Genomic DNA, 20,117 nt, shown 5'->3' with positions numbered 1-20,117 from the left:
AATTATCTTTATCTTGATTCCCAGAGAGACATTTTTATCTTTAGGGATCTTTTCCTAGCTCCCTCACAGCTGCTGTTCCATGTCTCAATCTTCTTCTGATTTCTTCATTGCAGTCTCCCTTTTGGTTGAGCCAAAGGAATAGTGAACCTTGAACAATTTCAGTTTCCTCATTGTCAACTTTAAAATTGTGTAATTCCTCAGTAGTCATCACTTTTGTCTTCTTGATCTTCAGCTGTAATCCTGCTTTGGTGCTTTCTCTTTTAACTTTCATCAGTAGCTGTTTCAGTCTTTACTATTTTCTTCCAATAACATGGTGTTATCTGCATATCTCAAATTGTTAATGTTCCTTCCACCAGTTTTCACTCCCTTTTTCAAGAACTAATCCAGCTTTCCTTATGGTATACACTACAGGTAGGGAGATAATATGCATCCTTATCTGACACCTTTGCCAATTGGAAAGCATTCTGTTTCCCCATATTCTGTCCTGAGAGTAGCTTCTTCTCAAGTGTACAGGTTGAGTATCAAAGCAGTTAGATGTTGTGGCACTGCATTTCTTTTAACATTCTCCATAGCTTTTCATGATCCACACAGTCAAAAGATAACATAAAATAACATAAACCAGATTAGACAACTGGTACAAAAATGAGAGAGAGAGAGAGAGAGAGAGAGAGAGAGATTGCAATGAGCAAACAAAAAAAACTTTCCCTAACAGCTACCTATCTATAAAGGAAGACCGGGCCGGGGGGGGTAGCAAATTAGACCATATGAACTGTCCTGTAGAGTATAAGAATCCTGTAGTTCTGATGTGGAGAGTAGAAGAGCATAGAGACCTCTGCCAGTTCACACAGGGGCAGTGGCTGGAAAAACTGCCACAAAGTATTGGGGATTTGTGGGCTATATTTATACTGTAAAAAAGCTAGAGTTCCTAAGATCAGACAGGTCAATGTTCAGGATAGGGCTGTCAACTAGTATAGATGGTCATGATCTGGAACGTGCTGGTCATATGGTGAGACAATGATAAGTGAACAAAAGACCAGGAGGGGACCGATGGCTGTCTCTGGGAGGATGATGGTTTCATGGTGTGACTGAACACCTGCGAGATCCTGTCTTACATTAAGGTTATCAGAAAACTTGTCTGGGAAGTCATCCAAATTTCAAGTGAGCTGGAGGCTGAGAAACATTGACCTACAGCTGGGTACAGTAACAGGATTAGGGAAGGGTATACCTTCCTGTACAGTCCTAAAATAAAGGAGGAACTAGCTGGGGTTAGTCTGTCGCTTATTGTCTTGGAGACCTGTGTCATTCATTACGGTCAAATTAGGATCAAACTGGAGAACTAGTTTGGTGTAGTGGATAAAAATAGACATGGGCATGAACCACAAAAAAACCGAATCGGAGCAGAGCCATATGTGCCTGTACAGGAGCAGAGGAGACCAAAAAGGGCATTCCTGCCCCTCAAATGGCCATGAGGGGCGGGAAGGCCCTTTTTGGCCTCCTCAGGCTGGGGTGGGGGGTGTGGGCTGGGGTGGGGGGGATGGAGCTGAGGTTTGTGGACTTTGGGCCATTTAAACGGCCCTGCCGCTCGCAAGCGACAGGAAAAGTTTAAATGGCCATTTCCCCGCCGCTCCAAGCGGTGGGGAAATGGCCATTTAACTGCCCCTTTCCCTACCGCTTTGCAATGGCACGGAAAAGGACATTGCCCTTTAAAACGAACCAAACGAACCAGTAGACCAGTTCGTGGAACTTCGTGGAAATGAGCTTCCACGAACCACTAGTTCACGACCCACGAACCGGGCTGGTTCTCGGGTTTTTTTGGTTTGTATTCAGGTTCATGCCCATCTCTAGTTAAAAGCAGCAGGACTCTAACTTGGAGAACCAGGTTTGATTCCCACTCCGTCACTTGAAGCTAGGTAGGTGACCTTGGGTCAGCCATAGTTCTCTCAGAGCTCTCTCAGCCCCACCCTCCTCACAGGGTAATTGCTGTGAGGCTAATAATAACGCACTTTGATAACCATTCTGAGTGTGGCATTAAATTGTCCTGAAGAGCAGTATATAAGTTGAATACTGTTGTTGTTGTTGTTGTTGTTGTTGTTGTTGAGGGAGTAAGCTACAAAGTCCTTGGGGAGGTGAAGTGCCTCTTAATACATGCACGCGCACACTCCTGGGACTGCATGATGACATCACTTCCCAGCATCACGCAGGCATGGCCACCCCAGGAGTGCTTCTGTGCTCCATGGGGGGTCCAATTCAGCCTGGAACGGGCTGATCTGCCATGGAAGAGCAATCCCCCGCCTGGCAGTGGCCGGATCTGGGCCTTTTGGGGGCAAATTGGGCCAAACAGGGCTAAAATGACCTGGGTCAGCCTGAAACAGGCCATTGCCACACAGGAGAGAACTCCCCCGGAAGGCAGCAGCCCGAACCTGGCCGTTTAGGGCCCAATTTGGGCCATTCTGAGCCCAAATTGGGACCAAATGAGTCAGAAATGGCTGGGATCAGCCTGGAACGGGCTGATGCCACATGAGAGATCAATCCCCTGTTGGGGAGCAGCCTGATCCTGGCTGTTTCAGGCCCGATCCTGGCCATTTTGGGCCTGAATTGGGCCCAAAATGGCTGAAAGCGGCTCAAAACGGCCAAGATCGGGTTGCTACTGGGCAAGAGTGTGTTCCCTCGCCTGGCAGAGACCTGATCCTGGCTGTTTTGGGCCCAATCCTGGCCATTTTGGGCCCAAAATGGCCAAACGGGGCCAAAAGTGACCACGATTGGGCTGCTGCCAGGTGGAGGAGTCTTCCCCCAGCTCGCATGGGTCTGATGCTGGCTATTTCAAGCCCAATCCTGGTCATTTTGGGCCCAAATGAATGAGAACAGCCCAAAATGGCCAGGATCGGGCCACTCCTGAGCATTTTTGGCCCGATCCTGGTTGTTTTGGGCCCCTTTTGGCCATTTTGGGTCCAATCTGGGCTGAAACAGCCAGGATCGGGCCACTGCCAGGTGAGGGAAGGTACTCCCGCCTGGCACTGGACCGATCCTGGCCGTTTTAGCCCTGATCTGTGCCCTTTGTGGCCTGAATTGTGCCCAAAATGGCCGAAACAGCCAGGATTGGGCTGCTACCAGGCAGCGGAACCCTCCCCCTGATCCGGGCCCAAAATGGCCAAAATAGGCCATTGAAAAAATACCCACATGACACTAGTCACGTGGATATTTTAAAGAGCTGCCAGAGTGCCGTTCCCGGGCGTTCTGGCTAAAAAAAAAAACCCTGAGTGAAAGGAATGGGGAATGCATTTCTGGCAGAAAGAGATGTGTCTCTGGATCGAAACTGGATTAAAGGGGGAAGGCAAGCAAGAGAGTCCGAGGCAAGGACCTGAGGCGACTGGTCTTGAGTGCGAATATCTAGGGCAAAAGAGAGAGAAAGAGAGAGAGAGAGAGAATGTTTCATATGGTACTTGATCCCAGATTTGGTTCATTGTTCAAGAAGCTGCTTTAACAAAACAAAACAGAGATTTCTGGGTGTATTTTTTGCTCATCTTTTCCCATTTTGCACACCTCTAGTAGGAATCAATTTTTAAGACTATGTAACTTGCACTTTTATTGTCTTTTTTGCAAACTTGATAAAATGAACAGTTCCTTTGAATAGTATTGCAAGCTTGCAGGGAATTATTAGAAGCCAGAAGTGATGGAATCTTTTGGCAAGTGTTTAGAACATTCTTGGTAAAGATGTGTTGATTAATAAACATGAGCCAGAAGATGCATATTAATCTGTTTATATATAAGAGCTTTCTAGGTCATTAAAACTCTGCTTGGCATTTCAGCTAACAAAGCAGTAGATAAAACTAGTCAGTGTCTTTTATCTTTTTGAGGACTCTAATATGAAATAAGAATCAGATTATTTCTAAATTTGTATAATACTTCTGCTGATGACTGTCTTCTGAGTATTTCACTAGACATGTAAGCAAGTTCTAGCTCAAAGAGTCATTATGACTTTGAGAAATCTAAAACTGAATTTGAAATAGCCCTTTGTACAAATGATGAACATGTTATTTCTAAAATGTATAAACTTTTGTTGAGGTTTGAGACAGAAGAAGAGCAAGTAAAAGAATGCATGATTAAATGGGCGACAAATTGTGGACACAATATATTAATGGAGCAGTGAGTAAATATGTGGACAAGAGGGCTGAAATTTACATTAAGCTCCAGTATTTTTTTTAAATTAAAACTATATTAGGTTCAATAACAACAATTTATAACAAGTACCTAAGGAGATCTACATAGCACAACTAAAACAAAATACTATGTTAATAAATACGTTCTCAAAGAATCATAGGAAGGAAGCTCCAGTATTAATTTACAAAATGATGTATCATTGGTATATGACTCCTGAAAAATTGGCTAGACTGTATAAGGGGGCGTCAAATGTATGTTGGAAATGTGCCAAACAAGAAGGGACATTTTTTCATACATGGTGGACATGTAAGAAAGCAAAGAGTTTTTCGTTGCAGATACAATCATCAATTCAGAAGATTAAACTTCAACTTTAACCAGAGACTTTTCTGTTGGGAATAATGGACAGCCAGTTGGAAAAAGACTTTAGAACACTGTTTTTATACTTTATTACAGCAGCAAGAGTACTTTATGCACCAAAGTGGAAAACTACAACCTTACCTACAGTGGAGGAATGGTTGACAAAAGTTTTGGAGTTTGCGTCAATGGCAAAACTTACTGCATTGATTAGAGAAAGGACATTAGTTAACTTCTTGACTGAACAGAAACCGTTAATAGACTTTTTGCATGGAATGGATAACAAGGATTTGATGACATCTGCATTTATGGATTAAGAAATATGAACAATAGACAAAAGAGGGGTTTTGTGACTAACCTAGAATAAGTGTGACTCTAGGAATGATATATACTTGTTGCAGAGAAAATCGGAACTCAACCTGTACTGTAATCTAGGGGTTATTTTTGTTGTTTTCTTTTCTCTTTTAATTATATAGATATATGTATTGTTAGTGTGTCATGTTTAGAATTGTGTGTTTTTTTCTTATTCTCTATGTTTATTGTTTACTATGTTATGGTGTATCATTTATAGTTTAAATAAAGAAAAAATTAAAGGGGTAAAAAGATCCGAGGCCCAGTGACGACATAGGGAAGAGCCAATGACATCACAGGGAGGGACTTCTATTGCCACCAACTATGGAGGTGGGTCCATGGGAGATTTAGGGAGGGGCTCCCCACAAATTTAGGGGAACCCAAGCACCCATGGGGACCCCCCTAACAATGCCACTGGGCTGGGTCAAACCTAGGAAAAGTTGACCAGTAGTTATAGTGCTGTCTCAGTGATCTCGTGTCCTGTTTTTGAAATTCACTTTTAGGATAGTCACTTTAAGATCTACAAATATACATACCATGCGTATAGGACAAATGGCCACAGATTTGACACTAAGAAAGGCAACACAGAAAAGCCTGCAGGGGAACATTTTTAAAGTTTTCCTGCATGTTCATTTACAGGAGTCTTGATTCTGCCTTATTCATAAGGGTGACTTAGTACTGAAATTTACTAAATTATGGCATCACAGATGCCTTCACATGGTTGAAGTCTGAACCAGGACAGAATACAAAACAGTTGCTGTGCACTTGATTTCTGAGCAAAGTACAGAGTTCAGAGTAGTAGCAATCTCCTTCTTCTCATTTCAAACTCATATCCTATAAGTGAGTACAAGCAAATTTTGAGGCAATTCAGAAAGGTGCTAGTCATGACCTCAAAGAAAACTCAGTTATACTACCTAGGATTTTATATACCTTGCTTTCTTAGCACATTGCGTAAAAACTCCACCTTAAAAACACAGACATTCAGAACACATTATTAACAAAATCACATAATTAAGTGCACATTCCTTGCCAGTGTCCTCTTTGGGATGCACACAGGGCAAAAGGAAATTTTAAAAAGGCCTCTGATCTTCATCCCCCCCCCCAATCTTGTTCATGCAGATGGGCTTTCTCATTCCTTCAGGGAGACAGCACTCAGGCTGCTGTTTTAGAAATTGTCCTTTTCTGCAATTGATACCACCTCTCCATTTAAAAATGGAATGGAAATTGAAAGAGGAGCTTAGGAATAGTTGAAGCAGACCCCCCCCCCACACACACACACTACCATGAAAAAACTGTTCTCCCACACCTAGCCCCTACCACAAAACAGCAGCAGCAAGCAAACAAACCAACAAAGCTATTTCACAAGGAAACGTAGGGTCTACCTTTTCCCAGTGTCCCATTTCCAAAATACAATGTAATAATAATGTAACTGAAAAGTAAAATAAAATAGAGACTCACTTTTTCCCTATTAAAAGGAACAGAAACTGGTCCTTAACAGAGTAGCATTGATTGCAGAGAAAATGTGATGGTGGGTGGGTGGTGCATGCTGACTGGCTGGTGTGAGTGAAAGAGAAAATAACAAAGTTACAGTTGCCTTAGTTTTAGAAAAGAAGCAAGAATTCTGTATTGTAGGAATTCCGTACTTTGGTAGGAAAGTGGAGAGATTCCTATCCACCGATCTATTCCTGAGGAGGATGTCCTGAGATTAGCAATCTGTACATCAAAGGATAGTTCAGGGCAGTAAAGGAGTAACAGTAAACAGATGCCCTGACCTGTCTTTCTTTCTAACTCTCTAGTTTCTTCCCCTCTGAAACCTGAGGAGAGGGATAGTGTTAGAAATGGAGTCTTCTAACATTACCCAAATGTAAATTGGAGCCAAGCAATTGTTGCAGTTATGTCCAAATTAGGCCTTGCAATCTGACTGTTGCTACATTTAAAGTGCTGGAGCCAGCCGGGGTTAAGGACCAAGCTACTTAGTGTGGAGCATAGCCATAGATATTTTAAGGCAGTGTGTATAAATTATTTTTATATATAAAATTTATTTTTATAAATATAAGTAGAAGAGAAAAAATAAAGCACAATTATACTTACATCAAAAGAAAAAAAAGAAAACAGTAAACATATAATAAACCATATAAATAACTCAGGCTTTTTTATGTCCAGCACATATCAATCCTTGAATGGGTTTGTTGTCTGTCAGAAAAGAAAGTATAGTCTCCAGTATTCAGATTTTTAATCCTCCAAACATCTTCCAATTGTAACATTTCCATATAATTATACACATTTTTAGGAAGCTTGCCTACTTTGGTTTTTTTCATCTATTTTTTTTTAGATCCATTATCCTATTCATGTCTCCAAAGATCATTATCTTCTTGAAAATCTAAAATGGATTGGAAAATATTTTCATAAAAAATTTCGCTTGGCGCATATATTGTTGCTAGTGTGTAAGTCTTGCCTTCCAGGGGCCTGATATTCAAAATCATATATCTTCTGTCAGAGTCTCTTCTTCTGCATTAATTCATCTGATGAAGAGAACTGTGGTTTTCAAAAGCTTATGCTACAGTAAAGTTGTTTAGTCTTAAAGGTGCTACTGGACTCTTTACTATTTTGCTACTATAGACTAACACGGCTAACTCCTCTGGATCTTAATTCTTTTGTAACATTTATTTGTAAATTGTTTATATAAACCACAATTCCTTTTTTAAATTATAACTTCTTAATAAATACACACGAGCAAAAAACAGGAATAAAACCCCAAAGAATTACGGAAATTGTAATATGATACAACAAGAAGGGTGGACAATCCTGAGCTTCATCTGCCAATGTAACGAAATCCCTCATGTGAGTTTGTCACTGGTTGTCCCCGCAGCCCAATCTGGCGGGGCGGGGCTTGAGCCCCTCAGCCCCTCCATAGTTTACACCTATGCCTGCAAGGACAAGGTGAGGAGGGAGAAAGTAGCATGATGGGGGGCAAGAGTTTCCTCCGCCTAATCCTCTGAGGGCTCCTTTTCTCTGAGGGCCAGGCTGAGTTCGTGAGTGAATAAAAGAGAGAGAGAGAGAATAAGAGCGGAACTACAAGTGACAAAAGGCACAGGTTGGACACTTGTCAGCTTCCCTCAAGTTTTGATGGGAAATGTAGGCAGCTTGGCGGAATGTTGGACAAGTGACAGTTGAAAAGTCCATTGGACAGCAGTCAGAGAGCCAAGCTGCAAGACTAGGATGCCTACATTTCCCATCAAAACTTGAGGGAAGCTGACAAGTGTCCAACCTGTGCCTTTTGTCACTTGTAGTTCCGCTCTGAAAGAAAGCAGGGGTGGACGTCCTGCTTGGAGTTGGCAGTGTGATTATGAAGACTGCTGCTGCTGAGGGAAAGCTTAGGCTATTTATTCTCAGAAGGAGAGAGGGTAGTGGTGAGTTAATAACTTGAAGGAACTGGGCAGGGGGTTGTGGTCTCTGTCCTTTACAAAGTGTGGTAAGACTTCCTGTTTGGGGAAAATGGGCTTTGCTAATGGGCTTACTCTTCTATATACTGTTGGGGATGAAAGAAGAAACTGTTTCCACTCCAAGAAACTTGATGTGTCTCCTATGTTTCCCGAAATTTAGGCACTCGTGACTTTAGAGGTAGATTAGGTTAGCCTGCTCCTAATTCAAATTAAATTATGTTATATTTGCTTTTGTGGCCACATCACTTGAAGGGGCATATTAGACCACCTCCGCTTTGACCATATCGGTGTAGGGGATTTCTTTTACTGAGCAAGAGCTAATGGAGGAGATCCACAAGCTCCCCCGCCCCCCGCTGGTTTTTGTCATTTCCCTGACTGCCTTCCCCTCCTCCTTTCCCTAAAATCTTCAAATACCAGTACATTTGGCAAATAATGTGCACTGCTTCCTTATTTAGCAGCCTCTTTCTCCAGTATCATAGCTATGCAATGAGTAGCTGCTGACCCACCACCTAGCTCTGGTGCAAAACCCCTAAGACCTCTGGCAAGTTAGAAATCTGAGGGTTTCGTGTAATTTTGGATTTGATTGCTAGCTCACTAATGATAAGTTTCCATTTGTATGAACAGGCATTCTTAGAAGGCTATTGCCCTTCCCCTTCTCTCCCCCCTCCCCTGCAACCCATACACCTTTAGCTGTGCAGATAGTTATTTCTCTGGTAAACACCATTGCCTCTCAACCTCTGGCCAAATCTCCTTTCACTATGTGTATTGTTGATCCAAAGCAGACTTGCTAAAGCTATGGGAAGGCTGAGAGATTTCTGAGTTTTGTCTCAACTGATTTAATGATGATGTATGGTAGCAAGAGGAACTTGGCTTCCATAGGGGTGGGGAGTATGTTCTCAGCTTACAGAGACACACTTGAACAGTGGAGGAACTCAAAATTGCTATAGCACAGATTTTAACTCCAGATTTTGATGTAATAGTTCAGAGCAAGAGGTATCAGTTATCAAAGACTGTTAAATTAACAAAATACTTTACGTTTGTTAATGTTTTAAGTATGTTTGTATTTTTAGTAAAAAGAATATCAACTAAATTTGTCTGTATATCTCTGGTACCTAGCATTACATTTTATGGTGCACATAGCCCTGCCCGACAAAATGACATTTTTTGTCAGATCCGGCCCTCATAAACGAGTTTGACACCCCTGTTCTAGCCCATTCTATAATATGATAGAAGCTTGTGTTGAATTTCCCATTATGGTCTCATATTGCATTGGACAATATGAATATGAACACTGGTTTGGTAGCACTGTTCATGCCAGCAGTTTAAGGTCAATTTGGTAGCAGTCATAAAATCATAATTCTTTTGTTGCTTGCTGCTGTGCCAGACTTTGACTTCATGATTCTGAAATGAAATACATTGTTGCTATCTGTGGTTGGTATGAAGCCCAAATAAACAAAACAAATGTTTCAACTATATATGCAGAAAAAAGAAAAAAAAACCCTATTCCACCCTCAGACCTTTGTACGCTGTGATCTATGCTGAATCACAGATGGTAGGGAAACTTAATCCTATGGGAGGGGCTAATTTCTCTGTGTGACAATCAGTATCACTACCTGTTGCCTTAAATATGTGCTTCTATGAGGTGCTTGTCTAATATCAGCCCTAGAATTGCTTATGTTCTGTTTCAGCATTTCTTCAACTTTGTATTGAATTCTTACTAATGTTGTTATGTCTTTGTAAAATTGTGTTTATTTACCCTATGGCATGGTTTATGGAAATATCCTTGAAATTGAGTGTACTAATCCCACACTGTGTAATTCACCTTGAGTCTCAGTGAGAAAGGCAGACTATACATGACATAAATAAAATAAATAAAAACTTTCCAGCGCTTAAAGGGAGTGCTTGTGCACAGGATCTGTGGATCAGAGCCTATGACCTTTTTTCCATCACTCTTATCATTATTACACTACTCTTAATAAAACTGTAATGTTAATTTTCTTAACAGTTCTTCACGTTAACCCATGTTGAACTAAAATCACAGGAGTACGTTGTTCCTCTGCTTAAAAGTATATAGCTTCACAATTGTGTGTCAGAAATTTATTCTGAATGTAACACCAAGCACTTACATTAAAATGAACTTCCTTATTTTACAGATCCTGTGCGAGGTCCAAGAAAACTGGAGGTTGTAGATATCAAATCACAGCAAATCACTATCACTTGGGAGCCATTTGGCTACAATGTAACTCGTTGCCATAGGTACAACCTCACAGTCCATTACCGCTACCAAACTGGGGGACAAGAACAAGTCAGAGAAGAAGTGAGCTGGGATACTGACAATTCACATCCTCAGCACACCATCACTAATCTATCCCCATATACTAATGTCAGTATCAAACTTGTTCTTATGAATCCTGAAGGACGGAAAGAAAGCCAAGAAATTGTGGTACAGACAGATGAAGATGGTGAGTTTTAAAATTTAATTTTTGACTGAACACATTTAATATTAATAGAAACATATTTAGCGATGTTTCTGTTTGCATAGTCATACTGAAATGTTGGGGGGTGGGTCCAAATTTTAAGGATGACGAGATTTGACCTGTGAATCATTGCCTGTTTGGTTCCCAGTCTGCTGGTGCTTTGATAGCCAGTAACTAAAAACTATGGCTGCTTCTGCCTCAGAGTAGTGATCTTAGCCACTTAGGATTCACACTGAATATGATATCATAATTTTGTGTAGCCAATCACATTTAGCTTCAAGAGAATATCACGAAGTCAACTGACAGTGAGGGAACTGCCCTATCTCTGAATGAGCAAACAATTTCACTTTTGTTTCAGTATGCATCCTCTGAAAAATCAATGGAGCAGTTTTTACCACCCATCCACCTAACTATTTTCACAATAGCAACTGTTTTAGCCTTAAGTGACATGTGCCAACGCATAATACAAGTTATCTATATTTGTAACTTTGCCAGGAATATTTCTAGTCAAAACAAACAGTGTGTTAACAAGGATGTGTATCTTTAAAGGCAATATCTTTAATTCCATTGAGGGTTTTTTTTCTTTTAGCAGAGGTGATCTAAAACAGTTCTCATCACTAGTAAAATGCTCTCTGTGTTGAATGAAAAAGCTGCATATTATTCCTGCAGATTCTGTGACTTCATCCTTATTTTCACATTGCATTTGTTTCCCATTTCTCATCTCAGCAGTTTCCCACTTTTCTGCATGTGCCGAGCCTCCTCTGCAGCATTGATAGCTGGTTCAAGTCTTATAGCACATGGATGGGTCTCAGTTACAGTACAGGAACATTAGAGTTAACTGGTTTCACTATTTCTGTACTACTAACTATAGAAAATCACTGAATACTCATATAGGTCTTGAACTAAAAATGTACAGCTTTGCATAGTTGTATCTTTCTTTTTTAGTAGAATGGATTTATTTTAAATCAAAGCTGTGTTAACAAGTGATATAAATTATAATTTTGATTACCAAGAAAAAAGACCAAATTAAATTATTGATTTAAATCAAGTGTTCTATTTATAATTTGTGAAATTCCTGAATAAGGCATTAATTGGTTTCTGTAACATATACATTTTCAGGTAAATGTAAAACCTTTACATAAGGTAAACCATTTTGTACAACACAAATCTATGTGGAGGCTAGGGTTCCCAGGTTCCCTGGTTGGGGCAAGGGATGCCCTATTCCCAACCCCCACCCTCCACCACATCTTACCTTATTCAGAGCTCTTTGCCAGCCATTCAGTTGGAAAAATTACACAAGTCACAGAATTTTGTTTTTCCTTGTGCAAAGTTTCAATGTTCCCTTTTAGTGAAGAATACATTTTTGAATATGATCTGAAAAATCATCTGAAGGAATGAAAGATGGTGATCATTTATCAAGGACTTTAATATATTCTAGTGGATCTCAATATGGAACTCAATGCTGATATTCTAATTTACAATACACTTCCCTAAAAATCTGTTTATTCCTAACCATTAGTTCCAAGTGCTGTACCACTTGAATCTATCCAGGGAAGTACCTTTGAGGAGAAGATTTTCCTTCAGTGGAGAGAGCCAGTACAAACGTATGGTGTTATCACATTATATGAGGTATGTTAACTAACTAACTAACTAACCAACCCATTTTTGTTTTCCTTCACTCTTGATGTAAAATATTAAGAGATCTATGGTAAACTATTTATCTTATATGTCTGATCAAAATTTTATTTAAATATTTATACCCCATCTTATTCAGAAGTGACCTATAGTAGATCAGTAGCTAAAAACACAGCAACAATCAATACACTCCAAATGCCCAGTTTAAAACCAGTAACAAATCAATCATGTCTGAAATATCAGCAATGATGGTGTCTTCAAGACAACTTCTGGCAGTTTGTTCCTTTCTTGGATAAATGGGCCAAGACTTCTTGCTGTTCTCTATTTATAGGTTAAACTCCCACTACAATTATCTAGGATAACACTTTGTTGTGCTGTCCTTTAATCGCAGGGAGAAAAAGGGCCCTAGGAAATTGCATGTTGGTAGTTCCGTTCCATAGTCTAATGTGGTTGTTTAGACCTACTCTTTTTCACTGAACAGTTGTGGACCGTACAATAAGGCAACACTCCCACAGTCTCACCACTGTGATACTACTACAGGTTGATATCCAGTGGGACTAAGAAAAGGGATTATTCCCAACTGTTGTATATTGGCATGACAGGAGCAAATACTCCTACTTTGACATAGCTTTTCAAGTAGCTTTCCTACTGAAGTGTGAGACTGTGCTAAATCTGGGATTAGAAATTGAATAACAGAAGAATCTCATCTAAAAACTTTAATGTAAGGTAGTGTTGCATGGTAGCAACATTGAAAACTAGTCTTTAATTGATGGTCTTTCAGATTACTGGCTTTCCCACTGAAAGCATAAACAAAATTTTGGTCTTCCCACCTGATTTCTATTAAGAAAGTTCACATAGGCTGAAGAGATTTACCAGCTGTAAAAGATTTGAATACAGAGATACCAATTTAAGCAAATAGGAGAGATACAGGTTAGACACATACCGTGATTTGGTGGTAGATTTTTTTTTAAAATCCATTTGGGAAAGTAAACAAAATTAGCAACAATCAAATGAGTATAGTCAACTTAAAAATGTCTTGATTAGCAAATTGAGAATATCAGGCTCAAGGGACTGTAAAGGCCTTTCCTTTTCAATTTCTCTCCAGTGTAAAGAAAATTGGTTGAAAATGATTTATCAGCGGAATCTCACTCCTAAAAGATTATCTAAATATATATAAGACATGTTCAATCAGATGCTCTTACTTCTCATCTAGGGTTTCAGGCAGATGTGAAGTCACATATGTTACGTCATTTGTGTCCCACTCTACCCCCTCGACTCTTGGTGGCAGGAAAAGTTAACTTTTTCTATGCCCCCAGATCAAGAGATATGGCTATGATAGTGGTTTCAATTGCTTGTATCTCACACTGTTGTTTGGGGAGATTTTAGACTCTCTTGCTAGTGCCTCACCATTATTGGCACTCTTCTCCCTGTTCTTGGGCTGGGGCAGGGCCTCAACTGTGGCATTACTTACAGCAGCCTGGTAACACCCTTTTCAACCAGCCAAGATGCATTCAACTTGTTATCCTTTATGAACCAACCCAGATGATTTGGGTGCCCCTCCCCCTCAGATGGTGCACACTTGGTTGGCAGTTTATAAACTCAAAAATACAATCATATAATCACTATACCATACATCTACTATTATCTACTTCTACATTTATCTACATAAAACATAAACTAGACCTATACATTTTAACATTAACCTAAACTAGCATCATTCAAATCATTCAATTCATATAATTTGCATATTTGTATAGACTTGCCTTATATATTCCTGATTTTCCATTTCTGGTTCAATGTTTGTATTCTATCTTTACTGTCTATTTTCTTCCCCAATCATGATTCTTTTAGAAACATATATTGCCGATCACCAGCCCAAATTTTAAAGGTCCAGCAACCAATACAATCTTGTTTCACTCCACTGAAGGGAGAATTTTGGGGAGACGAACCAGGAGCAGGCTGGGCAAAACCTTTTCCCCTTAAATTTTGCACGTTTCTTAGAAACGTGTCTTTGCAGCCTCCAGGAAGTACTTGGCTTCAGTACTGAGAAGTTGCCCCCAGCTTCAAATCCCAATTTGCCAATGTCCTCCACTGCTCTTCTATTCTCTTCAGTGTATGAACTCATGAAGTTATTCTGAGCCCACAAATTAGCACACTTAATTCTGAAAACATATTTACTGGCATGGTAGGTCTTAGAATCAGACCCTAAGACACTAAGATAAATCACCAATAGATAAAATTCTTATGAGACAACAGAAACCTATTCAAAATGTAATTGAGAAGAAAGCTGCTGCAATTGCCGTTTAAAATGTATGCCATGACATAATATGCCCATCTTAGAAAAAAATCTGCAGATTCTGCTGAGCTGCTGGCACTCACCAAGCATCAAGCAGGAAACTCATTTATTTGATATACAGAAGCAATGTGTATCATCTTTTAAACCCACTGTATTCTGATCTGTTTTGAGTTTACTGGTAGCCTTTTTTCTAATCCCAAAGGTCAAAATGGAGAACTCTTGTAAATTATGAGTTTACCCTGGGTCAGTGTTGAGTTGACATAAATTCAACCAGAACCTGACCTGTATATAAAGTACCCTGAAATTGGTTTAGGTGCCACTGAAAGTAGTATTTGTATTGTTCAAGTTATAAAGGTTTGGAACAAAAGTCAGTGTTTACACTGCTATTCAGCAAATTCCAAAACTCTAAAGGATATTCAAATTAATTTAATAATTGGACATGGCAAAAGCACATGTTTAGTGTCTTCCTGTGCCTTTTCCCTGCCTGTGTTTTTTCAGCCTGGTAGTTCATATTCCATTCTATTTGATGGAATTTCTTTCATTTATCTCATATAACTCATCTTGCTGCTCTGTCTGTTCTCACGACACCATTCAGTGAATATGCTGCATGTTGGCTTTTTTCCAGCCTCAATTTCATGTATGGCATTGGGTTCCTATGAACATAAGGTCCCATGCATGAAATGAATAGCAGGTTGGCTCCTGGGGTCCGCTGAGTGTGTATTTTCTTAGCCAGCATTTTTAATTTTTAAAATTCCATGCATGCTGGAAACATGCTCCAACATTAACATTCAGAGTCACTTTAACTTCATCTCCAGAAGCCCTATTCATATGACAAGGTGAGTAGAAATGAATGCTCTTAGGATGGGAATGGGTACAAGAATGCTATCCCCTGTCCCTTTGCCTATATATGATCACTTGCTTGTGAGCATGACATCTACATGTATACAAAGTATATGCTTCCTCATGATCAGAAACAGTACCAGTGCTACCCCAATCACAGAGATGTACACACATACACTTTGTACACATGTAGAAGTCACACTCATAAGCTTGTGATCCTGCACAGGCAGAGGATGTGGCACATTGATGCATGATCACTTTCTATGTCCGTTGACTTTACATGCCTTGTGTTGGTAGAAGAGAGATGGATAGAGATAAGAAATGAAAACTGATGGGGTGGGGCATTTTTTCTAGAGATTGAGAATGTAAAGTACATTGAATTAAAATGGTAACTGATAGATGAGTTGTTTTTATTTCTATCATTTTATGCATTTTGATTGAATCCTTCATCCACTTACTTGCTTATATGCTATACTGAATTATTTTCACCCCTGTAACAGACAGAGGGCATGCAAACATATAACACTTTTATGGCGTGTGATGTAGTATAGTGTATGGAGTCAAATTTGAACCATAAAGACTAACATTCAAATCCTGGTTCAGCAATGAACATTCTGTTTGGCTTTAATGTCATCTTTAGTTTTGATTTATATTAAAGACTTACTTCATGGCGTTATGAGGAAGATATTTACTGCAGGGTATTTCGACTAAACAGTCTCATAGAAGAGAGATAGAAGAGAGTAATAGCAAGCCATATATAACTAAGAACACTATACATAAAACAGGTGAAATGGCATATATTGCACTGCAAAGGTTTTTGAAAAGACAAGAAGACTGAAAGATAAATGTTCTTCTTATAGAAAAATATAGTGTAACTATTCTTATCCTACAGAAGACATTTTCAGTTTTCAAGAAACTTGTCATAATTTTCGCATTCTCTAGACTTTTAGATAGAGCTTTGTAAGTAACAAAAGTAATACCACATTGCATTATGTCAGTGTTTTTTAATGGGAATATTTTTATATCCTTTAGAGGAAGTAACTTAAATTTGTCCCTGTAATCAAGAGAAATTAATTCTTTTCAGCACAAATTGCACTTATAGGCAAATAACTTAGAAATGTAGCTGCCATAGCATTTAAATATATGTTTTGTTAATTTTAAAATGGCCAGGGCTACAGCTGCTTTTTTCATATTTTGGTGCAAAGCCAACAATAATGCAGTCTGGCAAAAATTGCAGTGTAAAAAGTGACAACTTAAAGGTATTAGCTTAAATCTGAACCATAGCCCTTATAGTTGTAATCTAGCTGCCTCTGAGTCCCTGTATCTATAAAAGTAATAACTCGTAACAGTTTTGTCTGAGCCTGTATCCCTTCATTGCATTCCAGATTTGAAGCACATAAGGCAATAAGATAACTTATCATAAAATGTCTGACATTGCACACATCAGAAGGGTTTACTGGGTAAAAATGCAATCTTTGTCCTGACTGCTGAAGATATTTTATAACTCTGTTATTCTTTTGTAGATCACCTACAAGGCTGTCAGCTCCTTTGACCCAGAAATAGATCTATCCAACCAAAGTGGACGTGTTTTAAAGCATGGGAATGAAACACACTATTTATTTTTTGGTCTTTATCCTGGGACTACTTACTCTTTCACCATAAGAGCCAGTACAGCCAAAGGTTATGGACCCCCCATCACAAGCCAGTTCACTACAAAGATATCAGGTATTCTTCAAATCCTACAATGTTTTCTTTTGGTCTGAATAGCTGTTATATTGTTATTTTCTTGAAATTTTACAATGTGGAGATAGCATAACTACAGTGCAGTCCTAAACTAGGAATGGGCGCAAACTGAAATACAAACTGAAGTTCGTCACAAATCAAGCCACCAACCTCCGCAGGCATCTACAGAGGCACCACCCAAGTCTGTTACCTCTGGAGCAATGAGAACCATCCAGCAGGGGGACGAAGAGGGCTTCTGAGAAGAGAGAAGAGGGAGGGGAATGGGAGTCCACCCCAAGGAAGAAGACTCGCACCAAGGGTGCTGTGGGTGGGAGTGGAACTTCCAGGCAGGCTACCCTTCAGGAGGTTGTTCCCTCAGGGTCAAACAAAAGGAATAGGGGGAGGAGGCAGGAGGTAGTCACTCATGTACTGGCTGAGATGATTGTCCTGGATGGACTACCTTTGTCCATCGTGGAGGATGTGGGCTTTCGCTGGGTGCTGCATCATTTCACCCCGGTATACCATGCCCTTGCGGCCGGACCATTAGCTAGCGAGTCTTGCCTTCCATCTTCCACTCTGTGGCAAAGCTGGTCAAGAACGAGTTGTCCAGAGCACAAAGATAGACTGTGCACTTCACAGTGGACTTGTGGAGCAGCTGTCAGCACGGATACCTTGCCCTCGCTGTCCACTGGTAGTAGCAGGAGGACCTCCAGACCACCAGGGAAAAATCAGAGCCCTGGGAGAAGGGGACAGCCCTGCTGCTGGGCTACAGAGTGGTTCTGTTCCAAGTGCGGGGGATGGACGCAGACCACATGGGGAGGAACATTGCCACCATGATGAAGGCTGGACTGAGGTTGTGAGCACCGATGGGTGATGTTGTCCATGGCAACATGGTCATGGACGTCAGTAGAAACATGGTGGCAGGTCTGAATGTCACGTCCCTTGAGGGAATTGTCTGCGTGGCACACAAGCTGCACCTGGTCATGAGGGATGCTCTTGGGCTGGGTAGTACCATCAAGCCCATCTAGGACCAGGGAAGGGTGGACACATGGGCCTTGTTGGACAACTGCCAGCATCAGCATTAAGTCTTCCCGACCAGCTGCACGAGAGGCAGGAGGAGGGAGGATCCTGAGCACCAGCACCTCCAGGACATGTCCACCCATTAGAATTCCACCCACATAATGATTGCTCATCTGGTGGAGCAAAAAAATCATGGCGCAGGATATCATGTTCTCTGTGCCCATTTTGCAGGGAGGAGAGGAGCTCTGCATTAGCTCCCTGGACTGGCTAGCCATCTCCCAAATGGTCCATGTCCTGAAGCTGTTTCAGGATACCACCGACCACCTCTGCTCCTACACAGCCAGCCTGGGGCAAGCTATCCCCCTGATCCGTGGGCTGGACTGGGCGCTGGCCAAAGAACTGGAGCAGGGGGAAGCTCTACTCCCCAGGGTCAGGGACTTGCTGAGGAGGTTGCAGGCAGGGGTGGCCACTCACTTGCATTCTCTCTGCCAAGAAGGGGTGTACAGACTGGTCTGCATCTGCGATCAATGTATAAACGGCAGCATCACGATGCACAATGCTGACCTCCAGCAATGAAAGCAGGATTTCCGCAGAGAGGTCCAGAGGTTTCAGACAAAGCTTTGTGGCTGCAGGGAAGAGGGCATGGAAGAGGGGTTGTTTGCAGAAGAGGAGCCGGAGGAGGAGGGTGAGCCCAGCACCCCAGGCCAAAAGAGCCCACCCAACAAGGATACCCCACACTCGGGTCATTCCGTAGAAAGAGTTGGAGGAACTCATTAGCATAACTCATTAGCATATGCCATGCCTCTTGACATCACCGGAAGTGTGTCATTGGCATAACTGATTTGCATATGCCACACCTCTTGATATCACCTATCCTGGCTGTTTTGGACCCAATCCTGGCCATTCAGGGCCGAAATTGGGCCCAAAATGGCAAAAAGGGGCTGAAAATGGCCGAAAAGGGACCCAAAATGGTCAGGATCAGGCTGCTGTTGAGCAGGAGAGTGATCCACCACCCGTCAGAGGCCCAATCCAGGCCGTTTCAGCCTCAATCCAACTTCCTTGAGGACCACAGCGGTCCGACCCCTCCCCTGTCTCTGTGCCACTACCAGACTCTGTCACTTAGGGTCAGGTTCTGGACTACCCCTACTTCCTCATGGATCATTCCCAGTCTCTGTTCCACTGCCAGACTCTGTCGCCAAGTGTCAGGGTTCTGGCCTTGACATCCTAACCATACATCCCCTCACCATATCTATTCCCCCAAGACTCACCCACCCATAGGGGAGATGGGTTCTGGGCGTTGACACCCAGAAATCCGCTGTCTCCCAGGGATAGTGGGATTTTTGCTGTGGCTTCTTTGTTCTCACATATACATACCTCCCACCCATGCCTTTGCATCCCCTCAGGAACTGTCACTTCCCCTCTTTCCTGTCCATGTCTACCTCCTCACAAATTGTGTCCCTGCACAACACAAGAGCCAACTCAGCACAAAACCGACCTCATAGTGCAACTGCAACACCTACTTCATGAAACATCTACCTCATTGCACAACACATCTACCTCATCATCTACTTCATAGTCAAAGATCTACCTCTCAGCACAATGCCTACCTCATGGACAGGCATCCACCTATGCAACCTCCACCTCATCAAAAACCCACCCATACAAGCAAGCTCGTTTGATTGCTGCACCCATTGGTTTCTCCAACTAAAGCACCAATGTCCCAGATGAGGAGGTGGGCAGGTTACTGCCTCCTGGCTACAAGGAGGGGACAGCCACCCACAGATTCCATGCCCCCTACGAGGAGACGTGCAGGTGACCACT

The 20,117-nt window shown here is 41.4% G+C and overlaps 1 protein-coding gene across 6 annotated transcripts in view; it reads left to right on the top strand.

Annotated features, from left to right (window-relative positions):
- Positions 1–20,117, top strand: part of PTPRM (protein tyrosine phosphatase receptor type M) — a 749,315-nt gene that overhangs the window by 410,718 nt on the left and 318,480 nt on the right. For all 6 annotated transcript variants that reach the window (XM_054985128.1, XM_054985127.1, XM_054985126.1 and 3 more), the window contains exons 8-10: positions 10,460–10,768; positions 12,303–12,412; positions 17,078–17,279. In XM_054985128.1, the coding sequence (XP_054841103.1) occupies positions 10,460–10,768; positions 12,303–12,412; positions 17,078–17,279 (621 nt within the window). The remainder of the gene's footprint in view (positions 1–10,459; positions 10,769–12,302; positions 12,413–17,077; positions 17,280–20,117) is intronic.

The sequence above is a fragment of the Eublepharis macularius genome, chromosome 7, assembly GCF_028583425.1.
Source record: "Eublepharis macularius isolate TG4126 chromosome 7, MPM_Emac_v1.0, whole genome shotgun sequence".
NCBI classification, from domain to species: Eukaryota; Metazoa; Chordata; class Lepidosauria; order Squamata; family Eublepharidae; genus Eublepharis; species Eublepharis macularius.
This window is presented reverse-complemented; position numbering and strand designations above follow the sequence as displayed.